We start from the raw sequence: 15,848 nt of genomic DNA, 5'->3' as shown, positions 1-15,848 counted from the left end.
CTCAAAGCAGGGATGTAAATGAAGTAACGGAGGCACCCACTGCAACAGCGTTCTTGCCCTATTTTGGTGGTATGTCTTCGAGAATAGAATGAATACTCAAAAAGCACGACGTCAGTGTGTTTTTCGGTCTCCAGCAAAACTGAGAAATTTATTGTTCTCGGTCAAAGACGACGTTGGCCTCAGGAAACGTGGCGTGTATAAAATCCCATGCCAAGGTGGAAAATCTTATATTGGACAGACATGCCGAACCGTGCAAGACCGATGCGTCGAACATCATCGTCATAGACGCCTGGGAAAACTTGATAAATCAGCGGTAGCGGAGCATTGCCTAGACACGGGATATCGTATGCTTTACGAACAGACGGAAATTTTATCCCCAGCATCATCTTTCTGGGACTGTGTTATTACGGAGGCCATACATATTCGCACGGCGGACAATCTTATCAACAGGGATGCAGGTTTTCAACTGAGCGCCGCCTGTGCCATTAAATCAAAAACAGGGAAAACAAGAATTTCCGTTTCCTCAAGTGACGCAACGCGTAGCTGAGATTTAGTTGAGACTTTAACCGCAGGAGCGTCCGGCAGCACAGTCACTGCCCACAGCGCACGTGCGGATGGCCTTCCTGCGGCTCCCAGCAGGGGGCACCGGGAGCGCCGCTTTCCTCCAACTGCGAGCGTCTTCCCGCACACGCGTATTGCCTGCTCCCGTCATGATCAATTCCGACGCCGCCGCGCGATTCCCCTCAAATCAGCCTTTGGCTCGGGAGTGTCATCTTTGTGCCGCCATTTTCGTGCAGTGTTTTACATTGAATGTTCCGTGTTGTGTTTTTTGGGAAGTTTTGCGAACGGCCATCATACTGTCGCTGGGAGTGCTTTTTACCTCTTGCAAACAGAAACCAGGTTGTCGCCATGTTTTTTTAATTGTGTGTCTACTATGTTACTTGTCTGATTCCTGTGTCTTTTCTTAACATTGCCAACCCCTTCTGCTTTCTCTTTTAACTTTCCGCACTTTTCTGCCATTTTACACTTTAAGTCACCGTTTTATCGCCTGTTTTTCTTGTTACTTTCCTTCTTCCGTTTTTTTTATATAAGTCTGTAGGCTGTAGAGCAGCGTACTAAGCTGCTGGCAGCCCGCTCCCTTCGGGGGGGGGGGGGGGGGGGGAATTGAAAATCAATAAAGGAAAAAAAAAGGTACGATTATCATCACTCGCGCCTTTCAGCAGTGACAGCATCAGCTATCACCACCTGATGATGTCGAGCAGTTGCATCGAAGAAATATTGTGCGATTTACACAATACGATCCGGTGGCAAACCCGGGCAGCCTAGGAAATATTTTACGACCCATTGTGGACTATTACTTTAGTTTCACAAGAAGCAACGAGCACAAGATATGAACGACACGGCTTAATAAGCCACACTAACGAATGTGTGTGAGGATTTAATACAGGGTGATTTCGAACAATAGGCATAACCTGTGAGAAATACTGCCTAAAAACATAAAGAACAAACAAGCTCTAAATTATCATTTGACCAGAGGTGTTTGTATCCACGGTCGCAGGTTCGAATCCTGCCTCGGGCATGGACGTGTGTGATGTCCTCAGGTTAGTTAAGTTTAACTAGTTCTAAGTTCTAGGGGACTGATGACCTAAGATGTTAAGTCCCACAGTGCTCAGAGCCATTTGAACCATTTTTTTGTTTGTTTCCGTGCTAAATGTCACTTCATCCGTACCATGCATCACTTTGTGTAGAACATTCCTGAGCTGCTCCATACCAGAGGGCAACACTGTCCATAGGAGCTTGTTCCTTATCCTCTTGGGAACTGGCGTCCTCTCACGGTGTTTCACAGGTGGAGTACGTCCCCATTTACTGCGGGACACACTGCATTGCTGCTGAAAGAAGTGCCTCGGTGACTTCGGTCACGTCGGTGCTACGTCATGGTATTCCAGCAAACGTCTGCTCTGTGGCAAAAACGATGGGTGTCGCCCTGTGTACAGAGTAGAAAGGCCACCGGCCACGAAAACATGCATTCATGGGGTAATGGTAATTAGACCTTAATTCGTCCTTATCCACTTACAGCCGTGCGGGATTAGCCGACCGGTCAGAGACGCTGCGGTCATGGACTGTGCGACTGGTCTCGGCGGAGATTCGAATCCTCCCTCGGGCAAGGGTGTGTGTGTTTTTCTTTGGGATAATTTAAGTAGTGTTTAAGCTTAGGGACTGATGACCTTAGCAGTTAAGTGCCATAAGATTTCACACACATTTGGACATTTTTATCCACTTACATATGGCCCTCTGCAGTGTACTCCCAAATTTCAAAATCATCCCACGTTCGGAGTGAGGAGTCATCAATTATCTTAGTTGAAATGTGGCAGTAGGAGATCCGCCAGATAGTCTCTGCTTGGGTCAAATCTCAAGCAAAAGTCTCTTCACTGGTTTAGTACAGTCGTGAAAGCACATTAGACCATACAATATTGGAAACGTACCTCCGTAAGGTTAGTTTCACTAAATGTATCGATTTGACAATGGGACTGGAAATCTACCCGGAGTGGTGAAATGACGGATGTACGTGAACAAGAAGACGTTGTGCAAACTGCAATTGGTTCCACAGATTTGTAGTGTCTCGCCCTGTTGCTATACTGATGGAAGGAATCTAATAATTTTGTATCCCACTGATCGTGGCCGTCTGTATGGCATTTGGAGCATGTATTCTTGAGTAGATGGAAGGAACCTAATAATTTTGTATCCCACTGATCGTGGCCGTCTGTATGGCATTTGCAGCATGTATTCTTGAGTATAATCTATCAACTCACTCTCACTAGGAAAGAAACGTTCAAATTTATAGTGAGTAAAATTACTTTTATTTGTTACTTAACGCCTTCGAATCTGGTTCTCCAATCAGACGCCTTGACGTAACACGTGTACTGAGCATAACCCAGGTGTCAGTTTAGTTGCGGTTGTGGAGCACAGCTGGTAACGCCACGTCGTTACCGGACACCAGGTAACAGCCGCAACGAGCAAGAACGTGCTCTGGCCTTATTGGCAGACCGCTCCCTGTTTTCCGAGCCTTAACCGATGTGCTGTCGACAAGCTATGAGGCATCTCTTGACACGACGTGGTGTCTGCTAACAAGTGCTTTTAATCGAAGTGCAGTTAATGATGCTTCACTAAACTTCACACAGTAGCCTCGTCACTACAGTCTCTCAAAATAAAGCCAGTATATCATTAACGGAACTTACCCCACGCATAAAGGAGCTTGTAACATGCCATATGGTTTCCACGTTTCATCGGGGGGTGGGAAACATATTCGTAAAGTTTTTAATAAATGTCAAGTCATTCAGCGATTAGCCACAGTCTGAGATAATGTCAGCTACAGATAAGATACACCGCACATCGCTGACTACCTTCTTAGTTTATATATATGAAGATGGTATCTATCCTTTCGGATATGTCCGAGAGAACAGATACCGTTGGTAATCTTGCAGCTCACGAACAATGAAATCAAGACCTTTAGCTGCTTGCAGACGGGGCTAACATTTTCAACTATCCCCGTTGATGTTTATCAACGCCTGTAAGCAGCTAAACGTCTGGATTTCATTGTAATTTCATTCTTAGTTTATCTTCTCCGTAGAGGAAGACGAAGATTATGAGTGACTAGTCTGGAGTTATCTACCTTGATTAATAGTCGAGAGAGAGGGCGAGCTTGTACGAAAAGTTTTATTCCACCATCCTGCAAAGTGAAGCAGGTACTGTACCGACGCTGCTGTTTGTTGTACAGGCATATCTTAGACGTTTTATGATTGTGTAGCCCGATCGCCACGCATCTATCAATTAACAAATGACTTGGTGGCATCCGGAAGTAGTTGTGCAATAAAAAGATACATTAATTACAACAGCAGCGGATATTTACTTCAGTCAACATGACCCTCAACTGCGGGTGTTCTCAAAATCAGGTTCTATACTTTATCGAAAAATACAGGTAGATGATCGTCTGACGCCATTGTAATAAGTTATTCATGGAGCGTTTCTAATGACTCTGATAATACAAGAACTTTTTGTCCGCAGAAAATTCAGCCACATTTTGCATGAGTCTGCAAAAGGAAACTAATAATCAAGGTACATTGCATATTTTATAGTTATTTAATGAACAGTAATAATCATATTTTAAGCTGTGTTCACAGATCCAGAGGCCATTCTGCAGACAAATAATTTTATTTTTTACAAAGCTTTTCCACATTTAAGCATTATCCATTCAAGGGTACATGCACCACAGTTAAGTAGTAAGCGGGGAGAAGGAGAGTCTTAGAAGCTGCAGGCAGATGCTGGCGCAGCGAAATATTTGATAGGAAATCTTATCCGCTCATTCAGAAGCAAGTACGATGAAATAGAGAGCTCTCCACAAATAGGGGGTGTTTCAAAAATAATTCCACAAACTGTTGTGACAAGTTCCTTACACCGAAACAAGAAAAATGTACAATAAATATGGGATCTAAAAATCGCATGCCTTAAGAGCTATGGGCGCTTGTTCGTCTTCGATACTGTGAAACGCATCTGTTCATGTGAAAGTTCCTTGCTTCCGTATTTTGGGAAGAGGTAACATGGACCAAAACAAGAAAAAAAGATACCAGTGAAAAGATACCAGTGAACATGGGCTCTGCATTCAGCCCTCAAGAGCCATATGGACTTGTTCAGTAGAAGAGATGTGTTCCAGAGTAGCCAAGTGCACATGGCTCTTAAGATACGCATTTTAGAGCCCATGTTTACCAGAGATCTTTTCTTGTTCGGTGCAAGCAACCCGTCCCCACAGTTTGTAAAAGTATTTTTGAGACACCCTGTGTAAGTGACAGTGAAATGAAGACGAGGCAGATGGAAAAAAGTAAGTAAACTGTTTATTTCAAAAGTAAGCGCTGCAAGTGTTAATAAATTTATCCCACTGTAAGATAAGACGGTCAGTGGCTTCAAAGGAAAATATTTAAGGTTGCCTACGGAACCACGATGGTATCCAGGCGTGCATCTCTTTGCCCAATCGACGGCCAAGAATGTGTTCCTTCAGGGCGGCAAAAAATATGTAAATCGCATGGGGATAGATCGGGACTGTACGGAGGACGCGTAAGGAAGGGCTTCCCAGTGAAACCTCGGCAGCGTAATCGAAACAATCTTGGCAACACGCTGGTCCAAAGTTGCGCATGCGGCTTTCTTATTTCTGGAGCGCCCAAGAAAGTCATTTGTGACCGTGGATTTGTTTGGATGAAGAAGTGACGGGTGGGTACAATTATAGTTCCGAAGGCAACGGCAAACATTTTTCCGTGGATGCAGTGACCACTTTGTCTCACAGTGGGATAAGTACACTACTGTCCATTAAAATTGCTACACCAAGAAGAAATGCAGATGATAAACGGGTATTCATTGGGCAAATATATTATACTAGAACTGACATGTGATTACATTTTCACGCAATTTCGGTGCATAGATCCTGAGAAATCAGTACCCAGAACAACCACCTCTGGCCGTAATAACGGCCTCGATACGCCTGGGCATTGAGTCAAACAGAGCTTGGATGGCATGTACAGGTACAGCTGCCCATGCAGATTCAACACGATACCACAGTTCATCAAAAGTAGTGACTGGCGTATTGTGACGAGCCAGTTGCTTGGCCACCATTCACCAGACCTTTTCAGTTGGTGAGAGATCTGGAGAATGTGCTGGCCAGGGCAGCAGTCGAACATCTTCTGTATCCATAAAGGCCCGTACAGGACCTGCAACATGCGGTCGTGCATTATCCTGCTGAAATGTAGTGTTTCTCAGGGATCGAATGAAGGGTAGAGACACGGGTGGTAACACATCTGAAATGTAACGTCCACTGTTCAAAGTGCCGTTATTGCGAACAAGAGGTGGCCGAGACGTGTAACCAATGGCACCCATGCCATTACGGCGGGTGATACGCCAGTATGGCGATGACGAATACACGCTTCAAATGTACGTTCACCGCAATGCCGCCAAACACGGATGCGACCATCATGATGCTGTAAACAGAACCTAGATTCATCCGAAAAAATGACGTTTTGCCATTGGTGCACCCAGGTCCGTGGTTGTGTACACCATAGCAGGCGCTCCTGTGTGTGATGCAGCGTCAAGGATAACCGCAGCCACGGTCTCCGAGCTGATAGTCCGTGCTGCTGCAAACGTCGTCGAAGTATTCGTACAGATGGTTGTTGTCTTGCAATTGTCCCCATGTGTTGACTCAGCGATCGAGACGTGACTGCACGATCCGTTACAGCCATGCGGATAAGATGCCTGTTATCTCGACTGCTAGTGATACGAGGGCGTTGGGATCCAGCACGGCGCTGCGTATTACCCTCTTGAACCCACCGATTCCATATTCTGATAACAGTCATTGGATCTCGACCAACGCGAGCAACAATGTCGCGATGCGGTAAACCGCAATCGCGATAAGCTAGAATCCGACCTTTATCAAAGTCGGAAACGTGATTTCTGCTCCTTACACGATGCATCACAACGTCTCACCAGGCAACGCCGATCAACTGCTATTTGTGTATGAGAAATCGGTTGGAAACTTTCCTCATGTCAGCACGTTGTAGGTGTCGCACCGGCACCAACCTTGTGGGAATGTCTGAAAAGCTAATCATTTGCATATCACAGCACGTTCTTCCTGTCGGTTAAATTTTGGGTGTGTAGCACGTCACCTTCGTGGTGTAGCAATTTTAATGGCCGGTCGTGTAATGTTAACAGTGACGGCGATTACTTTTGAAACTTTCTTTCGATCTGTCTAGTTTTGATTTGACTGCGCCTTAGAGTTACGGTTCCCAACGAGAGCGGCCTGCCCGTATCACGGAGGCACGGGTGCAGTGGAGCTCGCGCGCGCTTACCTGTGAGTCCGGGCGGCACGGGCGCCTTGTGCGGCGGCGGCGGCGGCGGCGGCTGCGGGTGGTGCGCGGGCGTGAAGTGGAAGAAGGAGGGCGAGGCGGCCCTGCTGAGCGAGCTGAGGCGGTCGTCGCGGTCCTCGGCGTACAGGCCGTCGCGGCCCATGGCGGCCAGCTGGCGGCCCTTGGGCATGAACATGACGAGGAAGACGACGGCGGCGGTGGCGACGAGGCCGAAGGCGACGCAGGCGTCGCGCTGCGGCGGCGTGGCGAGCAGCAGGCCGGCGAGCAGCCAGGCGGCCGCGATGAGCACGGCGGCGCCCGCGCTCAGCCCGATGAACGTGGCCTCGCGGTAGTTGTCGCGGATGGCGCGCGACTTGACGGCCAGCACGGCCACCAGCAGCAGCAGCGCGCCGCAGTACGACAGCGACGCCACCAGGTGCGCGTACGGCGATCGGCACGACCACACCCACCGCTCCCCGCCGCCCTGCAAGCCACAGCGCCCAGCCCGCGTTCACCCTCCGCACCGTTTGTCGTTACACTCTCTTTTCCGAAACTGGCGGTACACATTACGCTGTTCGTTTCTACGCCTTACGTCACAGGGGCAGAGCGGGCCGTTACAGATCCCGGCCACTGAAGAATCGCGATACTCTTCAGTCAAATGTCCCAGCACCAGGGGAAAAGGATAAAGCGAATACCAATTGGCGATAGTTGGGAGGGGTCTTCCAGTTTCCGCGTCTAGGCGCTACGGTCTGGAACCGAGCGACCGCTACGGTCGCAGGTTCGAATCCTGCCTCGGGCATGGATGTGTGTGATGTCCTTAGCTTGCTTAGGTTTAAGTAGTTCTAAGTTCTAGGCGACTCATGGCCTCAGAAGTTAAGTCGCATAGTGCTCAGAGCCATTTCAACCAGCCAGTTCCCGTATTCAGCTGGTAAGCGAGAAAAACTTCCCGAAAATCGTGGAGTGTAAAGGGGAACTGAGTCTATTTTATTTATTGTCTGGGACAGTAATTTTATTCGTTCAGTGTCACGGTCCGAATGCAGACTTTCACGGCCGGCGTTTGCGGTATTGTTGATATATGATTTATTTGGTTCCAATGCCTTCAAGCACTATGGAACTTAACATCTGAACCGAGCGAGGTGGCGCAGTGGCTAGCACACTGGACTCGCATTCGGGAGGACGGCGGTTCAATCCCGTCTCCAGCCATCCTGATGTAGGTTTTCCGTGATTTCCCTAAATCGTTTGAGGCAAATGCCGGGATGGTTCCTTTGAAAGGGCACGGCCGATTTCCTTCCCAATCCTTCCCTAACCCGAGCTTGCGCTCCGTCTCTAATGTCCTCGTTGTCGACGGGACGTTAAACACTAATCACCACCACCACTTAACATCTGAGATCATTAGTCTCCCTAGAACTAAGAACTAGTTAAACCTAACTAACCTAAGGACATCACACACATCCATGCCCGAGGCAGCATACTAACCTGCGACCGTAGCGAGTGTTCTGCACGGACAAGTTACTCTGCAACTACAGTATATGATCTGAATATGGGAAGCTAGCCCGAAACCGGTAATTGAAAATAAAGAATAGCGATCGAAGACTGAAACGCCATATTTTATTTAGTGAACGATCGCGGAATTCCCATTAAGACTATCATGTCTAGTTTTGATAATCCAGACTGTAGCACCTAGAACCGCTCGGCCACAACGGCCGGCTATGATTTATTTGCATAAGGCAGCGGTACAATGCGAATTCTCTACTTAGAATTCTGTCTTCAACTGCTGAAGACTCCATCAGAGGCTTTAACGACTCCGCGATTTTACGCAACAGTCTGATGACGTAACGAACAGACTGTTGAGTGGATACATATGAACAGCCGACTGCACTGGCCAAACGGTTCTAGCAGGTTCAGTTTGGAACCGCGCGACCGCTACGGTCGGAGGTTCGAATCCTGCCTCGAACATGAATATGTGTGATGTCCTTAGGTTAGTTAGGTTTAACTAGTTCTAAGTTCTAGGGGCCTGATGACTTCAGATGCTAAGTCCCATAGTGCTCAGAGCCATTTTTTTTACATGTAAACGGTTGCGGTTGCTCACCTTTTTTGAGCCTGTAACAGCTCTCTGAGTCATTAAAACCTCTGATGGACTCGACAGCAGTGTTAGACGAAATATAGGACAGAGAATTATGCTAAGAACCACGACCTTATGCCAAAGAATCAAATATTAACAACAATGTTTTTCATCGTCCCAGAGAAATATTAAAATCTACTCTCTCTGCTATCTCTCTCTGTCTGTGGGTTTGTAGGTTATTAATACAATAACAAGATAAAGAAACAACTATACCTTTTAAAATGGAACAGTATAGTTCCTTAATGAAAATAAAATTGTAAATTTTTGGTAAGTTTTATGGGATCAAACTGCTGAGGTCATCGATACCTAAGCTTACGTATTACTTAATCTAACTAACTTACGCTAAGGACGACAGAAACATCCATGCCGGAGGAGTACTCGAACCTCCGACGGGGCGACCCGCGCGAAACGTGACAAGACGCCCTAGACCGCTCGGCTACCCCGCGTCTCCTTACTGACAAATAATAGACGGTAGAAACGAAAGTACAGTAAAATATCATATGTCAGTATTCACAATGAAACGTTTCCCAAAATAAAATTTAAAACCCGAGAGACGTGAAAGGATAAGGCCTAACTCCTCGAATAGCAGAACTAAACACAGCGTGACGAAAGTGAAAAGGCCTTTTGATGGCAAACTTTCTCACTAGACGTAATGACGCTGTGCTTGCGGCAATGGACTCGCACTCTTAGGGAGCAGTGTTCTAAACCCTGTCTCCCTACTCGAATTTGAACTTTCCATCGTTTCCTGAAGATAATTAGCGCGAATCTGGGAAGGTTGGTATGGCAAGTGAACGACCGATTGCTTTACCTACCCTTGGCCGATTTGAGCTTCGTTTCGTCTGTATTAACAATGAACAGCACGACACTTTAATTCTTAATCGCCCCCCCCCCCCCCCCGAAGACTTCAGTTTTAAGTACAATTCAAGCGCATTAAGTAATAGTCCCAAAGATGCTGGCAGGAGTAACAGGTAAGATATACGCGAGTAGCAAAACCAAATAATCTTAGCGTCATAGTCACGACCTCGTTATTAGCGTGCGAGCGACGATAGAGAAGAAGAACTAACGCGCATATGTATTAAACATATGCCTATCAATTTCTTTTAGAATGCAGATTTGCCGCGCGGGGTAGCCGCCGGTCTAAGGCGTCTTGTCACTGTCCGAACGGCTCGCCTCCCTTCCCCCCCCCCCCCCCCCCCCCCCCCCCCAGGGTTGGCGTCCTCCCTCGGGCACGGGTGTGAATGTTGTCCATTAAGATTAACAGTTTGGTTCCACAAGACCTTACCACAAATTACCAAGTGCAGGTGCAGATTCTGTAAAAGCTTTATATTTTCAGTATTTTTGTGTTTATTTGAACTATAAAAGTTAAAAAATTGGTAGTGAACTATCTGGGAGGGTGGAAGGAACATTATCGATAAACTTTTGTATCCAAATACGGTAATCATTTTCGATTTTTTTTTCATGTTCTTCAGTCGGAAGTTGTAATATAATGTGATTGGAAAAATTGGGCTCCTGAAGAAGTGGGTGACTTTTGATGCTCAGGAAGTAGGACGGACAAAGAAAGCCAGATATAATAAAGGTTTAGGTTCCGTCGACTAATGTTTACTTCACGGACCGAGGGGTCGGCTATTAGCGCGAGCCACGGCAGGGCAGAAGGCGCAGCAGAGGCCTGAGGAGAGGTACTTACGTGCAGCAGCGGCGGCAGCGGGCGCAGCTCGGCGGCGGGCGGCGACGCGAGCAGCCACTGCACGCCGACGGCGACCTGCGTGAGCACCGCGAAGGCCAGCAGCAGCGCCTGGTAGGCCGCCGGCAGGTACACGCCGCCGTTCAGGCTGATCAGGAACACGCACTTCACCAGCAGCGCCGAGAACACCACCGCGTACGACACGCCCGCGCCCATCCTGCCGACACGCGCGCGCCGCGAATTAAGCAGCTGACGGCCGGTAAACTAACAGATTATCTCTGACAGTTAAATCATTTGTGCCTGAAAAGAATAAAATAATAATGTACGAATGTTTACCGCATCTTCTCGAAAAGAACTACAGTAATGTAAATTTAGCTGTAATGTAAGTAATGTGAGAAAGCATGTGTTGACAGATGTGAAAATTACCGAACGATCAGTTTAATAAGCCACGGCTGCAAAATAATAACACGAATTCCTTACAGACGAATGGAAAAACTGGTAGAAGTCGACATCGGGGAAGATCAGTTTGGATTCCTTAGAAATGTTGGAACACATGAGGCAATACTGATCCTACGACTTATCTGACAATATAGATTAAGGAAAGGCAAACCTACGTTTCTAGCATTTCCAGACTTACAGAAGGCTTTTGACAATGCTGACTGGAATACTCTCTTTCAAATTATGAAGGTGGCAGGAGTAAGATACAGGGAGCGAAAGGCTATTTACAATTTGTGCTGAATCCAGATGGCAGTTACAAGAGTCGAGGGACATGAACGGGAAGCAGCGGTTGGGAAGGGAGTGAGACAGGGTTGTAGCCTATCCCCGATGTTATCCAATCTGTATATTGAGCGAGCAGTACAGGAAACAAAAGAAAAATTTGGAGTAATACTTAAAATCCATGGAGAACAAATTAAAAGTTTGAGGTTCACCGATGACATTGTAATTCTGTCAGAGACAGCAAAGGACTTGGAAGAGTAGTTGAACGGAATGGACAGTGTCATGAAAGGAGGGTATAAGATGAACATAAAAAAGGCAAAACGAGGATAATGGAATGTAGTCGAATGAAGTCGTGTGATGCTGAGGGAATTAGATTAGGAAATGGGACACTTAAACTAGTGAAGGAGTTTTGCTATTTGGGGTCAAAATAACTGATGATGGTCGAAGTAGAAAGGATATAAAATGTAGACTGGAAATGACAATGAAAAGCGTGTCTGAAGAAGAGAAATTTGTTAACATCGAGTACAGATTTAAGTGTCAGGAAGTCGTTTCTGAAGGTATTTGTATGAAATGTAGCCATGTATGGAACTGAAACGTGGACGATAAAGATGAAGAAGCTTGCACAGGATAGAGTAGCATGGAGACCTGCATCAAACCAGTCTCTGGACTGAAGACCATAACAACAATGTAAATGTATGTGAAAAAACAGAATTTTAGTGCAAGTGACAATAATAAGCGGTGCTCGCGTTGTGGGACATTTGTCCCTCACTTAAACCTCAACTTGTAATCCGTAAAGCTCCCAATTATCAGAAAGCAGAGTATGTCCCTTACGGGTTATTTATACGAAGTTCGATAACATTTGAAAAAGACAAAGAAGAGCTAAAGTGTTAGAGCGAGTATTTTCGTTTCAAATACAATATTCTGATTGTGAAGGGGTAGGTAATGAAACTAACCGCGAGTGGTTAAATACCGATGCCTACGAACCGGGATTTCAACAGCTCAGTGATAAGGACTCTTTTTCTTTTCTTTTTTGTCATCAGCTTTCTGACTGGTTTGATGCGTCCCGCTACGAATTCCCCTCCCGTGCCAACCTCTTCATCTGAGAGTAGCACTTGCAACCTACATCCTTAATTATTTGCTGGATGTACTCCGACCTCTGTCTTCCTCTACAGTTTTTGCCCTCTTCAGCTCGCTATATTATTATGGTAGACATTCCCACATTTTTAACAAATGTCCTATCATCCTGCCCCTTCTCCTTGTCAGTGTTTTCCACATATTCCTTTCCTTTCCGATGCTGCGCAAAACCTCCTCATTCCTCACCTGATCAGTCCGACTATTTTCCACATTCGTCTGTAGCACCACATCTCAAATGCTTCGATTCTCTTCTGTTCCGGTTTTCCCACAGTCCATGTTTCAATACCATACAATGCTGTGCTCCCTATGTACATTCTCAGAAATTTCATCCCCAAAGTAAGGTCTATATTTAATACTAGTAGACTTCTCTTGGCCAGGGATCCCCTTTTTCCCAGGGCTAGTCTGCTTTTTATATCCTCCTTGCTCCATCCGGCACTGGTGATTTTGCTGCCTAGGTAGTATAGTTCCTTAACTTCATTTACCTCGTGACCATCAATCCTGATGTTAAGTTTCTCGTTGTTCTCATTTCTGCCACTTCTCATTACTTTCGTCTTTCTTCGATTTACTCTCACTCCATATTCTGTAGTCAGACTGTTCATTCCATTCAGGAGATCATGTAATTCTCCTTCACTTAGCGAACAAACTTCAGATGTTTGGTAGAGGAAGAGGGTTGAAAGAAGCCTATGGAGGAAACCATTCTCACGCACAACGTAGAAATGAAATACGTTGATCTATTATTATATTAAGGACACGCCGGTGTTTCATCCGCCCGGAAAACGTGGAGCGCCCTCAGTAAGAATGTGAACGTGAACGGAAACAGGAAAAGACTTACGATTACTTCCCAGAACAAAATGAAAAACCTGCTGAAATGAAACACGATGTTTTTGAGTGCAATTGTGTAAATAACTTGTCAGTTTCCGTGAGAAACACGTAAGCAATGCAGTGTGCTTTCACATCTGACATGCATAAGGGGGCAGTTATATGAAAATGTGAGAGGCGGAAATAAATTAAGTAAACTGTGTCTTATTTCAAAAGTACTTGTCAATTCTATTAACACATTATCCCACTGTTAGACAAGGACGTCCGGGCCTCCATTGCCTACGGAACCATGATTGCACTCAGGCGTGCATCTCTTCCTTCAAAGCAAATAGAGGGCGCCCCGAATTCCTTTCTTCAGGCGTCCAAAATATGGAAACCGCATTGGGAGGGATTAAATCTAAGAACACTTTCTTTTTTTTTTAACCAGAAGCAAGTGCAACATTGGAGCCCACTGACTGAAAACACTTTTCGACAAAAATGAAACGCTCCTGAATTACTCATATTACAGAACATAAAAAGGCAGTTTGTTTATCATAAATGTACACTTAATCCTTTCTATTTTCTTTTAATCTCATCTACAGCTCAAACAGACATGAAAACGAGCGACTGCAAACACTTTAACCACTTGGCAACAGTTTCGTTCCGATATCCTTTGCATCAAATACACTTCTGTCCAAAAGTAAAGCAACAAACGGAAATTTTGCAAGGTTACTTTTATGTTGTCACAAAACAGTATAAACAGGGATAGTAAAGTAGGAACAATGTAAAGAATACGAACCAAAACAGCTGCAACATGCATAGCGATAGACAGTCACGTTCTTCGTTTTTGCAACTTGTCGGACTTGCTGACACATTCTCACAACTGGTTAATCTGCCTAGTATAGTGTGTGACAACCTCTGGCAGCAATAGAGGCCTGACAACGACGGAGATGCTGTGAATGATGTCATCAGTTTCATGTTGAGGCATTCTTCCTGCAGAGCTACACCCAAATCTTGGAGAGTGGTTGATGGATGCTGAAACGACGCAACGCGTCTCCCGAGTGCATCCCAGACAAGCTCTACGGGATTCAAATCTGGAGAGCGAGAAGGCCAGGCGATGTGTGCAACATATTCCGTTTCCATGGAAACATCAACCACTTCTACTCTATGAGGTCGAGCATTATTGTCCATCAGTATGAAGTCTAGGCCCACAGCTCCTCGCAACAACGGCACATGAAGTCCCAAGATTTCGTCACGATATCTGACAGCACTGAATCCCTGCTGATTCACCCATACAATTTCATGGAGCGATGTTCGACTGGCCATCATAATCCCTACCCACACAGTCAGGGATCCTATCTATCGGTCTGTTATCACAATGTTTGAATCGAGAAATCGAGTTCCACGTTCACTCCAGATGCGAATTAGTCGAGAATTCGACTCCAGATCAAATCGGTACTCACTTATGAAAAGAACATTAACCCAGGTTCGACCGTCAGGTGACATTTTGACGACTCCTCTGTAGACTTCTCTTCTGTGAAGACGCGTCAGAGGTACACATACGGCAGATCTGCGATTATAAAGGCCACTCTGCCGAAGCCTTCTGTACACCGTTTGTCTCGATATATCAAGTTCATCTACATCTACATGACTACTCTGCAATTCACATTTAAGTGCTTGGCAGAGGGTTCATCGAACCACAATCATACTATCTCTCTACTATTCCACTCCCGAACAGCGCGCGGGAAAAACGAACACCTAAACCTTTCTGTTCGAGCTCTGATTTCTCTTATTTTATTTTGATGATCATTCCTACCTATGTAGGTTGGGCTCAACAAAATATTTTCGCATTCGGAAGAGAAAGTTGGTGACTGAAATTTCGTAAAAAGGTCTCACCGCGCCGAAAAACGTCTATGCTTTAATGACTTCCATCCCAACTCATGTATCATATCTGCCACACTCTCTCCCCTATAACGTGATAATACAAAACGAGCTGCCCTTTTTTGCACCCTTTCGATGTCCTCCGTCAATCCCACCTGGTAAGGATCCCACACCGCGCAGCAATATTCTAACAGAGGACGAACGAGTGTAGTGTAAGCTGTCTCTTTAGTGGACTTGTTGCATCTTCTAAGTGTCCTGCCAATGAAACGCAACCTTTGGCTCGCCTTCCCGACAATATTATCTATGTGGTCCTTCCAACTGAAGTTGTTCGTAATTTTAACACCCAGGTACTTAGTTGAATTGACAGCCTTGAGAATTGTACTATTTATCGAGTAATCGAATTACAACGGATTTCTTTTGGAACTCATGTGGATCATCTCACACTTTTCGTTATTTAGCGTCAACTGCCACCTGACACGCCATACAGCAATCTTTTCTAAATCGCTTTGCAACTGATACTGGTCTTCGGATGACCTTACTAGACGGTAAATTACAGCATCATCTGCGAACAATCTAAGAGAACTGCTCAGATTGTCACCCAGGTCATTTATATAGATCAGGAACAGCAGAGGTC

The 15,848-nt window shown here is 45.7% G+C and overlaps 1 protein-coding gene across 3 annotated transcripts in view; it reads right to left on the bottom strand.

Annotated features, from left to right (window-relative positions):
* The window catches only part of LOC126356808 (uncharacterized), a 477,415-nt gene that overhangs the window by 48,867 nt on the left and 412,700 nt on the right, over positions 1–15,848 (bottom strand). For all 3 annotated transcript variants that reach the window (XM_050007398.1, XM_050007399.1, XM_050007400.1), the window contains exons 6-7: positions 10,688–10,901; positions 6,885–7,365 (exon numbers count right to left, since the gene is read on the bottom strand). In XM_050007398.1, coding sequence (XP_049863355.1) covers positions 6,885–7,365; positions 10,688–10,901 — 695 coding nt within the window. The remainder of the gene's footprint in view (positions 1–6,884; positions 7,366–10,687; positions 10,902–15,848) is intronic.

This window comes from Schistocerca gregaria, chromosome 1 (genome assembly GCF_023897955.1).
Source record: "Schistocerca gregaria isolate iqSchGreg1 chromosome 1, iqSchGreg1.2, whole genome shotgun sequence".
NCBI lineage: Eukaryota > Metazoa > Arthropoda > Insecta > Orthoptera > Acrididae > Schistocerca > Schistocerca gregaria.
Note: the sequence above shows the minus strand (reverse complement) of the source record. Positions and strands in the feature narration are given on the sequence as shown.